This window comes from Cinclus cinclus, chromosome 5, assembly GCF_963662255.1.
Source record: "Cinclus cinclus chromosome 5, bCinCin1.1, whole genome shotgun sequence".
In the NCBI taxonomy this organism is placed as follows: Eukaryota; Metazoa; Chordata; class Aves; order Passeriformes; family Cinclidae; genus Cinclus; species Cinclus cinclus.
In genome coordinates this window covers 22509338-22521583 of record NC_085050.1, presented here as the reverse complement: position 1 = coordinate 22521583, position 12246 = coordinate 22509338, and the positions used below count along the sequence as shown (strand labels likewise).

General features: G+C 34.9%; 1 protein-coding gene across 2 annotated transcripts in view; it reads right to left on the bottom strand.

Moving 5' to 3' along the window:
- The window catches only part of KLHL5 (kelch like family member 5), a 34321-nt gene extending 27833 nt beyond the window's left edge, over positions 1–6488 (bottom strand). The window contains exons 1-2 of one of the 2 annotated variants that reach the window (XM_062493456.1): positions 6100–6488; positions 548–730 (exon numbers count right to left, since the gene is read on the bottom strand). In XM_062493456.1, coding sequence (XP_062349440.1) covers positions 548–730; positions 6100–6473 — 557 coding nt within the window. In that variant the 5' untranslated portion in view covers positions 6474–6488. The remainder of the gene's footprint in view (positions 1–547; positions 731–6099) is intronic. The other variant, XM_062493457.1, reaches the window with a different exon arrangement.
- Positions 6489–12246: the final 5758 nt, after the last annotated feature.

The following is a 12246-nucleotide window of genomic DNA, read 5'->3' as shown; positions in this document are numbered from 1 at the left end:
TTTCCCTTACTTTTAAGTGGCATACATAGGATCGGTTGATTACACAGATGACAGTTTGAACTACTTTAGACATCTAATACTGGCAGTGTTCACAAGTCTCCTATCAAAGGACTCTTCTTACTACAGGAGCAAAAAACCTTTAAGTGGACAGAAGACCATCCTTATTGTTAATTGCGACTCCAGTAACGTGATTACCAGTACAAAGAAAAATTAAATCTAAGGAAAAGAAATGTACATCATTCTATGGTAAAGAAACCACTACATCTTATAATATGTGTGGGACTTCTGGGGGTTTAATTTTGTTATGCAAACATCATAAGTTTACTTGGAAACATAAAGAACATAATTTTTAAATTATTATTCTGTATTGCATACAACAGACAAATTAAGTTCTCATTTCCAAATAAACGTTAAAAAAACAAACACAAGTTTAAAGTATTCTAAACTGTTTAGAATATTCTGACACTTTTTTAACAAAACATGGGACACACTTTGAAGGTGCATTTGTAAATAATCATGAAGCTATTTCAAATTATGACAAACTCACCTGTGAGCTGGAATCCTACGATCACCAGCAACTAACACCACATCACATAGCTGATTGTGTCTCAGATAATTCTCCATCTTTTTAAAAGTTTGTTCAGCATGACTGAGAGCTTGAAAAAATTCATCTGAGGTACAGGGCTCCATTGTTTGACAGGATGATAAGATGTGACTGCTGTCAGAGGTTCTGATGAAGACAGTAACAGAAATTTTAGTTCACACAATATTCAGGTGAAATTTTATCTACAAAAGATAAAATAAAAATCACATGTGATTTTAAAGTTGATATGCATGATTTGTTTAAATATAAATTCCCTTGCTGTTTTATTTTTCTTTATATTCATATTTCCTTTCTTCTTCCAAATCTTAAGCTAGACCCTTGTGAAAAAAGCACAATCATTTCATGTTGTACTTTTCAACTGCGACACACACACAGATTGGCCCAGCAATTGTACCTGTAGTGATGTCAGATGGTTAAAGAAGAACATCCAACAAGACCCTGTGAAATAAAAAAGCAAGGGAAGGATGGCAATAAGGAACTAAGCCCCTCTATGCCACTTGCATTTCACACTTAGCCTAAAAAGACTAGAACAAAACTCAGCTAGTAAAATACATGGGTATGCACGGGAAAAAACCACAAAGAAACACATTAATACACCACCACTCTTATTGCACTCCTTGTATCTGATAAGAGATCTAGCACATCAGAAGTCAACTGAAGTGAAAAGCAAGGGTGGGTGGGGAAAAAAAAATATTCCCATCTGCAAACACAAACACGAAAGATTGGGAAAAAATAGGAATAGAGAAAATGTAAAAGGAATGCATGGGCCTAGGAGATAAAGGAAATTAATCTTAGTTATGTATACTGTGAAAAGCACCTTCTCTTGTTTACAGTCTGTTAACTGACTACTACTTAGTTTTCAACAATGCAGGCAACTTTTAAAGTACTCTGGATCTACTACAACATTGAAAAGCATGTGGTTTCACAAGATCTGCATCCCGACCCCTGCTTCCACAAAGATGTCACGAGCTGAGCAGCATGCTTGGGGCTAAATCCACCATGAAATTTATCTCACTCTTTGGTGTTGGACGCTCATTTCAAGACAGAGCTCCTCAAAACCAAAGTCTAAATTTCCAACAGAAGATTTTCTTTAAAGGGGAACTTTGTGATTTGGTCTTAGGTTTTGTTGTATGTTTTGGTTTTGGGGTTTTTTTTTGCATGTACCCAGGTAGCTAAAAAAGCCAAGCAGTTTGGTACTTCATTCAGAGCTAAATCTAATAATAGATGTAGAAATGAGATACCTTCCTACTGATTTCCCTTGAGGGAATTTATATTAAATGTTCTTTCTGTAGCTGTGGTTAGCCATTCATTTATGTGTCAAGCTCATCCCTGCTCCCCGTACCCTACCAGTCACTTGTTCTGCTCCACCACCGGCCCTCAATCAGGCTGGAACAAGTATTCTTTGTGGCCATTTTGGAAACTAAATCAGGGGATCATACAAAGATGTAACCATGTAACCACCGACAACATTACATTGGCCTGCTGGGTGGCATTCTTAAGGGAATGAGCAAGAGGTACTCAGTGAAAGCAATTCTTTAACAGCAGCCCTGAAAGACAAAAACAGAAGTGGAAAGAATAGGTCGCTGCTCAACACACAAATACTTGGGAAATTAGTCTGTATCTCCGTATCACAATTTAGCACATTCTCAATTGGGTTAATAGGTTGTGTTTTTTCCTGGTTTGTTTGGTTGGTTGTTTGAACTATATTTTAATCTATACTCCTCAAAGTAACTTCATTAATAGTAATTTTTAAAAATTACATGCTATCAGGATTTTATTTAAATTACAACCTTACAAAGTGTTTTGCAGATCTAATGGAAGAAACAACAAAGGAAAAAGCTTTCAAAACCAGTACTTGCTGGATCACAACCTCACTGGACCTATTGCCAGCCTCAAAACTGCACACTTTTCCCATGCAGAACTCAGTCATCACTCTCATTCAGTAAGGAAAAATAATGGCAGTGGTGTCTATTTTTCAGTACCCACAGTAAGGCATGTATTCAGGACACAACAGTCAAGCCTAGCTCTCCCCCGCATTTAAAGATGTTCAATCCCATACCTGTTCTCTAGCTAGTAACTTACAAACCATTTTCCATAATGAAGGAGCAGGAGAAGAATAGAAAGACTAAGGTTCAGTGGTCCATAAAGAGAACATGAAAGAGACAGTCTAACAGTAACAGCATTTGGGGAAAAAAAAAAAAAGGAAAAAAAAAAAAAATAAAAAAAAAGGAATTAAAAAAAGATTCAATAACACTTCAAAAGCTATTTGTGCCTGTTACCCTGTGACTAGATATAAAAAATGTGGATGCCTCTGCATATCAAAGGATTCTGTAGCACAAAAAGTCAGGATGGGGAGGCAGACTTATATTGGAAGTTGCAGCACACTAACTCCAAGACTGATCATGCAGAGCAATACTACAGAGCTACTACTACCCAGTACATTCAGACCTCGTCTTTAAACAATTACAGACATTTTACTAAACTGTTCAAGGTCAGCACACAGCTGATGAATTCTGGAATCCTGCTTGTATTTAATGTCCAAATAAAAATATATATTTTATATTAAATTTTAATACATTTCCCTACTTCAATCTACAAAATAAAGTAATTCCAGTATTTTAATGCTGCCTAGATGAAATGAACCAGATATAACATTCTGCACAGGTATGCTTCAGGTATTTTCAACTTTATCTCTCCACCATGCCTTTGAGGTCTGTAGATTGCTGCTAAGGCACCACAAAAAAACAGTTAAGAAAAACAAATCTAATGCTAATAGGCTTACACTTTCTATACAAGCGTCTGCACAGCTGTTGGTGAATTCTTAAAAGTGTACAAATCCAAAAGGATGATCATTGCCTCAGGGATGCAGGACAGTTAAGAAACAGCAGCAGAAGAGGAAATCTAGGAGATGAAAATCTGCAGAATTCAAACTCGCTGTCCCAGTAAACAGCTATTTGAGCTAATGCTGGTTACAAATGACTAGTAGCAGTATGATGTGAATAATATTACATCTGACTAGCTCTGATTCTTGAATCTGAAGGATCTGTCTGCATCTCAAGATGCAACCTTGGACAAAGATCTGGTACCAAACTTGGATTTGAGCTCTATACTAACACCAAATTAATTTGACAGCAGGTCTCCTCTAAATGAATCACATAATGATCTAAATTATTTCATAATGACAAAGACCTGATCTGAATGCTTTCCTGCCTGTAAGAAGGCAAAGAGGAAGGACTTGATACAAACAAAGCAGTAGAGCTGATTCTGTTACCTCATGTTATTAGGGCTTGTAACTGGGAAGTAAATTACAGAGGAGAATAGAAGTAAGGTAACTTTGTAGCTTCTACAAAAGGTTTTTAAAAGGACTTTTTCATGTACACAGTTTATTTTTAAAGGAGGCAACTGGGTTCACATATGGGAAAAAAAGCTTTTTGAAAACTACATAGATGAAAGTGTTGGTATGGGGTTGTTTTCCTCGAGTCAACAAACAAGAAGCCTATTTTAGGCTACAAAGAAAAAGCATTTAATTAAGTTCTTAATATCAGAAAAACTCCAGGTGTTAGGCAGAATTATGTAGTCTGCCCAAGAGCTTTCACATTCTTAACAAACAAAGTGAACAAAACATGGTTTTAGTAGTCTCTTCATAAGCCAGAGATACAGATAACAATACAAAGCAAGTTCCTACATTGCCATTAGTTACATATTAAGTTGTACTGACATTCAACTCAAAATTTACCTAAATTATTTATTTTAAAGCATATAAGTAAACATTAGCATGAATTAGAAGACCATAACAGAAATACAAAAAGCTCTAGATGCTATACATTATTAAGTACATAATTTAAAAGATGTTTCCAACTAAGTTCAAATCCTTCATTCATTTTCTCTAGTATACAACTGTCTGCAAAAAAAAACAAAAAACCCCAACAAAACAAGATTTTTATAACTCCTAAATGAATATATACAGTTCTCAAATTTTACAAAGTAACAAATTAGTTTTGCCATAATTCTCTTGTAATTAAGACCAAATTTTGTAATATTTTCAATCTACACATTTATCTTTTAAAATTACATGGTTTTTTTTCCTACTGATTGCCTTGCTATGAAGAGAATATCCTAACTGGGGTAATGCTGCAAGTAAAACTTTCCCATCACAAATATATGTTGCTGAAATGGAAGGTGATGTTATACCTGTATCATATTCAATGATATAGCTATTTAAAAATTCATATCTGAATGTCATTTAAAATGGGATCTCTTCAGAGGTATGTTACTTACAGCTACATAGTTGTTGCAGCATGGTGAGACTGCTGTTATGATGCAGCAGCATGAAAGATTTCCTTTCCCAATAATTCTAGTATTTTATTTTACCTTATCACATGTGGTGATAAAAGCAAATAAACTGTGTTCACTTCTAAGCAATTTTACTCTCCTTCCTTTCCTTGAAACTTTAAAGGTCATATATACAATAAACAGTATTTATATTGTGGACTACTTTGGCTTTCCGCTACATTGATTCTTCTCCTGAGGAATGAAAAACACTGAACTGCTATAAGTAGATTGATCTGTCCTTAAGAGCCCTTATTAAACAGTATACCCTTTTAAGTAGCCACACTTTCTGAAATGCCACATCAGTGCAAAGCTATCTTAAAAGCAAGAAAGCAAACATCACAACATTTTCTGAAATGGTAAGCTATTATGCACTACATGAACTACAAAACAAGAAAAATACTTTTAGTGAAGAATGACTGACTTATGCAGTAAATGAAATAGAATAATTTAACTGATATTTTACAAGATGGGTTATTAACTTGCCTAATTTACAACAACTGGTAAACAACTTTCATTCAAGAACAAGTTTTACAGTTTCATCTTTAGTTAACAATGCATAAGAAAAGAATAGCAAAACATCTTTACAGATACAATAGAAACATTCTTTCTTTTTATGCCAGATGCACAGTTTAATACAACCAAATGGGTTGCTTCAATCACTTTAAAGCACAAATTGATTGACTTTCAATAGATGTAATTTTTTTCTTTGATTTACAGTGGAAGTATTTTTTGCAGTTCATTCTCCGTCTTCTATAGACGCACATGGAAACATGAGGTCAGAATCAGAAGAAATTAACATTTTCATAATCTTCTCCTAACTGACATAACTAAACAATCAGTATCACTTCAAAATAATGTAGAAAGCACTCTGTAATATTACCATGTAACAGGCAGTACCTTGTTCATAGCAGCATGTACTAGTACGCTGTTTAAAACACAAGCACATCCATGCTTGTGCTTTGTTTATCCCCACTGACTGCCTTTTAAAAAGGTCCTAGTAAACACACAGAACCTGATTATAATTAATATTCTGTTTCTGATGCACAATAACTGCTAGGTTTCTGAAACGTTTTAGTTCAGAACAAAGGCTAGCCTACATATGCATGCTAACTACAAACATGAAATGAAAACATGTTTCTCACAATAAGAAAGTAACAATTAACCTGCGCGAGCAGCTGTCCGATTCATTTTCTTCTTCACTTGCTCTGTCATCTGTTTCTTGTCTGTCAAGGCAACGTGCACCTCCACAGTCTTCTGAGAATTCAAATGTAGGGATTTCTGAGGTGGATGCCATTGGCCAAAGAGGTGAATTCTGGAAATCCTGTTGGCTGGACCTTCTGCAACCAACTGATGTTAAAGATAAGCTACCCGAATCTAAAAACTTTGTGCCATCAGTTGTTACATTTTGTCCTCTATTCCAGAAGTCTCCCTGATGGTTTTCAGTTGCAGAGTTAGAGGCTGATGCCTGATGACCAAACCACCTCCATCTGATTTTTAAAATCTGCTTCACGTCAAACTCTTTACCAGAACCAGACATTCTTGGTGAAAGCCAGTGATTGTCTAGGCAACAGGGTAAGAAGCAGCACACATAAAAGAAGATTTGTGCACCCAACCAAGACAAGAGAAACACATGTTCTGCCTGTCTGTGGCAAGCAGATTTTCTACAGAAGGAGAGGGGAAAGCATAGCAATCACACGAGAAAGGCTTCTTTAACGTTATGCCATTTGAATATAAACAAAAGGCAATGGACAGTGAAAAACGCTGACATAAAAGAGGAAGTGAAACAATCACCTCCATCAGAAAAAATGCTAATCACTTCACCCTAAAAGCTCCGAAGCTGTTTCTGTTGCTGCCTCTGACCATTAGGTTTCAAAAACACGAAACAATATTCATTACAGCCCTTTCAAGAGCTAAATACCACCCCCTTTTCTTAAACCACAAATGACAGCAAATGCAATTGCTATACTGTGTCTTACAATGTTTCTTATTTTGTTAACTCTTTCTACTACAGAGGGGAAAAAACTGCAAAAATCTAATTGAATTCCTTCTACACTGTTAAAAAATTAATTTAAAGAGAAGAATTAAAACCAACCCAAAGATAACTGATTATGCTGGGGAGAAACTGAACTGTAAATAATTCTATTTTCCCATTACAGGACATGAACTAACATAAAAAGGACAAGAACAGCCTCAGAAGGCTCAAGGGACTAGTAGTGGAGGCTATAAAGCCTTTCACCTTTATGTGCTTTGATTAAAATCTAGGTCTGCAGTAACTGAGAATTTCTATCTGAAATGAACTAATGGTTTACATTCACTTATACATCACTAAAACAAAAAGTAAGAAAAAGCCAATCGGTCACTGCAAGACACCAGACAAACTCCTGCAAAATAAACAACATAAGATACCTGCTCAAAAGGCTTCTTTCTAATCATACACTATTAGGTGTTCCACATCATGCTAGAAGTATTGTGATGGAACAGTGAAAAACAGATGCATACTTTTGAGACAGAACTCCCTCTAGGATTGGTACTTTACTTAATATCTTAAAATATTCAGCAAAAGTTTTTACTCAAATGAGAAACAGAAAGCCTAAAGCACAAAATACACGATAACCAATTTACAGTTCCCATGAAAACAAGCCTATTTTCTCTCTGACCTATGAAGCTAGTTAGGTATAAAACATTGAAATTAATTTCAGTCTCATGCAAATTGTAATAACAATTTTAGAACAAAAAAGAGGCACTGGACTTTATCAGTCCTCGATACACAGGTCCATGTCTTTAAACTTTACAACTCAGTCTGTTCAACTCTCCAGGATACATATGCAACAAATTTACAAGAAGTGCTTCTTTACTACCCTACAGTTTTCATCAAAAGTGAAAACCACTCTCTCTCAGATGAACATGATGGACTCCAAAATATGGAATCTTGTAATTAGGATACCTGCAGTATTCTTTAAAACAGGCTATATGCACAGTCCACACAAAAAGTTAAACAGTGCCAAATTTTACCACCCCAAACCCAAACACTGTCTCAAACTCAGGGCCAGGAGAATATAATGTTATTTTCTAAGGAAACACAATGCTGAAAGGGCTAGCTGTAACCTGGAAAGCTCACCCATCACTGCTCAGAGCACAGTTATTTACCTAAGTGCTTATCACAAACACTAGCAAAAGCCCATTTCTACAGGAACTGCATTCCAGCTGTTTCCACAGAGATGCATTTCAGACTGTGTACCTTGCTGGCATCTGGCCTACCAGAAGCCAAATGGTGAGACCTTCACAGCATATCCAGAAAACAGCTGAAGATATGTGGGATGCAAGATGATTAAGGAGGTAAATCTATAAAGCTCTTTCCTGGGGATTTAATTTAAACACTGAAAGACAGGGAAATATTTAAGAAAGGATGAATGTTTTAATATATTAGCATGATAATTGTATGGATACTTAATCCAAATGACTTGCAGACCTCACTCATCTTGTACATATATAGCTAATTATTAAATACGTAACTGTAGTGTTCAAACACCATCATTTGTGTAACTGCAAGTTGAGTGAAACTGGAATGAGGCTTAAGAAGTAAAACCAAAATGGCTTTTTTTTATTTATCATCTCCTTCTGTTTTGTATTGGTGCTGTGTGTTCACTGAGGGTGAAGAAATAGGACAAGCAACTGGTGTATTTGTTATCATCATCAAACCAGTAAGATTTTAATTATCCATTGAACTATAATAAGTGAGCTTTAAATACCTTTATTTCTGCTGGTATGGTAAGTCCTTATACATAAGGACTGACCTGGATTCTCAATCTTGTATAACAGACTCTTTTAAAATTCAAGCTGTCCCAGTACAAGTCTACTAAGACAGTGGCAGATTTGTGATTCTAGTGCTTTTTCAGCACTTTTCATTGATTTACTGGCAAAACCAGCCCAATTGCTGCTTTTCTTTGGCTGTGAAGCTATGGGCTCAAACAGAGACTAGGAAACAAAATGTGCTGTAGTTTTAACAGACCAAATCACAAAACTGTTTTCTATTCTCTTTCATTTTACTAGATTAAAGAAACCCTTGCTCCTCTACACAGTCTCAAAATTACAGCTCTAAGAGTGACTTAATATCTAAAATATTTCTTTGTTTCATAGGAACGTTTGCATTATAGATGACAAGATAAGACAAGTGCCAGTTAATTCTTCAGTTTAAATTGACAGTACTCCTCAGAAATAACTGAGGGTCTCTTGTTCTGGACAATCTTTGTTACTATGAATAATGTCATATATTTTATCAGATCCCCAGCCAGGAGTTAACAGACTTTTGAGGAGATCTCCAACAATGGACTGTTAGGACTGCCACTGACTAGGATCACCCAGACTTCATCGTTGACACCTCATCTGGTAATTGGTGCTCACAAATCCAAATGCCCACCCTCTATGGTCTCCCATCACAAATCCTTCTAAAGCACTAACACATTTCTGAGAAATCTGCTAAAACCCATCTTAGTCAAGCACAGTATACAAAGACATGGTAAGGATTCTGAAATATTTTTCATCTACTAAAGCAAAAGTTTGTGTTTATTGAGAAGACAACAATGCTTATATATATTTTTTCTGACCATGGGCACTGATGCAGTTTCTATTTTGTGGTGAATCAAAATAACATTTCAAATATAAGTACACTGTCAGTATATTGAGAATATAATTCTGAGTATATATACAGTATATTGAGAATATAATTCTGTTCATATTAATGAGGTTGTGTAAGCTTACTCTGAAAACAATTTTGAAAACTCTGATTTTTAATTTAACAGACTGATATTCCTCAAGTGGAACACCTGAACATTTAAGCACATAATTTCTCTCATATGAAGAGCTTCACAAAGCTATAAATCCCTGCAGTTAGCAGTGGAGGACAGATTCCCAGATTCTGGCTTGTGAACAAAAAGAAACATCTAAATAAATGCTGTTAAATCTGCAACTGTGTAAATAGGTAACACCAAGAATATAGTATGACAGCTTTAGAAACTGCCCTTTTCGAAATCTGCAGATGGTTTATCTGCATAGAGATAAAAACCTTTTCTTTCTACTAACCAAAAATTTTACTACACTAATATTCTCTCATATTTTATACATTTACTCATCCAAGTGTTAAAGGAAGATTGCAATCCAGCACAACTAGATAAATTCAAACAATTTTAGTTTTAAGATATTTCTATCTGTGTATTTTGAGGGAAAGTGCACTTCATATTTAGAGTGTATCACTGGGAAATAATGGAAATATTATTATTTAAACAATAAGGCCTAGTGCTTTCATTGATTGCGATTTTTCCTTTTTCTTGCCAACAGAAAACAGTTAAGTTTTCAAATAAACAAACATGTATATGGAATAGTTTTTTGGAGGCACTTTTAAGATTTAAATTTCAACACTACTTTTCATGGTAACATTTTTTCTGTCACTACTACAGTTTGTCTCCAAAACCTTTCACCACTCAACTTCAAGGCAATTCAGATATAATATTTTCAAGGTATTTAGTGTGTCAAATGAACTTTAAAAGGGACCATAAAAGCTCAGATAGCCCTGATTAGATATTAATGATCCTTTTAAGTGCCAATTAAGAATGTAAATGTCAAAATAATTACATAAAATCTTTGTTGTGACTGCAAGAGTTTTGTTTTTTAAAAAAACACTGCTTAACAAAAGCTTTAAATATAAAAAGATAAGTTTTAGACATAAGTAGACTCATTAAGATGTGAAAAAGTAATACTGTCAATGTTTAGTGATCCTAGACGGGTATTTGAAAAGATAAGAAAGGTTCACTTACCATAATATGCTCATCAATTAATCAAATACAGACTTAGAGTATTAAAAGGCATTCAAAATTTAATACCTTTAAAAATGGGATTTCAAAACTTGAAAATATTAATTTAAGGCATTAAAATAACTGCTCAAAGAAAAAGGCTATAGACAAACTTCAGACTGCAATTCTGCTTATAACTGCGCTTATGTTAGAAGAAGTGTTAAATACTTACTTTCTCTTTTCTTCCCTATTCCTGTGTTCCAGACCCAAAGTTATTTCTATAACTCAACAAAGACTACAGGAAGATTGCTACTTTAATGCTTTATGATTCTATAAAACAATAATAACTTCCTATCCCAAAGTTTTATACAAATGCAAACACTTCTGGTTCACAGTTATGTGAAAAGCACCTTACATCAGCAGCTATGGCACAGTTCATTCAGGAGGAAGAGAGGAAAGCATCCTACAGCTACTGACTTTATGTACTTAAATTAATTGTTCTGACTGGCAGAAATTAGTTGTAGCCAAATTACTGGTACTTCATCACAACTCTCTGCCCCTTTGCTTTGTACGTTTCCCTCGAAACTCCAGGGAGCGGTCAGCTTAATAAGAGCATGAAAAGACCTGTACAAAACAACAGCCTGGTTTACTGTTTATTTTATTCAACTAAGGGTGGGATGGGGAACAAGAGAGATTTCTACATGTCATACAAGACTACTCTATTAGATCCAAACTTAAATATCATATTGGTTCACACAGAACAGAAGCTGTGATTCAAGACATTTGTATTTCTTTAAGATTAAATAACTAACATTTCTTTATTCAATTAATACTGAACCATCATCAGGGACTGCACCATCTGCAAGTAAAGTGATAATATAGAGTTATTCCAAAGTAAACAGCACGGTAAACTTATTCGCTCTCAAAAAATAAGCACTCCAATCCATCAGGTCAGATGCTGTTTTTAAGTTAAAACTCATTTGTAATAATGCAAAATGGACAATGCTGTGAAGGGTCAGTCCCTTAAAACACAGAACCAGTTTTCTATATTAAAAGGGTCAAGTAGCAACACACAAAGTGAAAACAAACAAAAGATTTCCAGTTCAACCACTCAAGGAATACTGGTAGTGCCAGTGTTAATGGAAACAAGGTAGTCATCAATTTAGATGACACAGCACAAATCATCTCATTTAGAAATATCACTGTTAAGAAAGAGTGGCAAAAAAAACACTGTTCTGCAGATATTTAAAAGTATCCTCCTGAAAGTAATGTCATTCTTTAGAACCAGTTTAGGAAGGTATTGCCTAATAAAGTTAAAAAAGACCATAAAGGACAGATTGAAAGGTTGAGGCAAATCAAAACAAAATAACAAGGAGATAGTTTCCTTTTGTAGGCAGATCTGCTGGGCAAAATAGAGACAATATTTTAACATTTTTCCAAGACAGCAGCAATGTTATTTCACTATGAAGTATTCAGATTTCTTCAAAAACTCACAGAAAAATGGGTAAAGGATAATCCTACCAA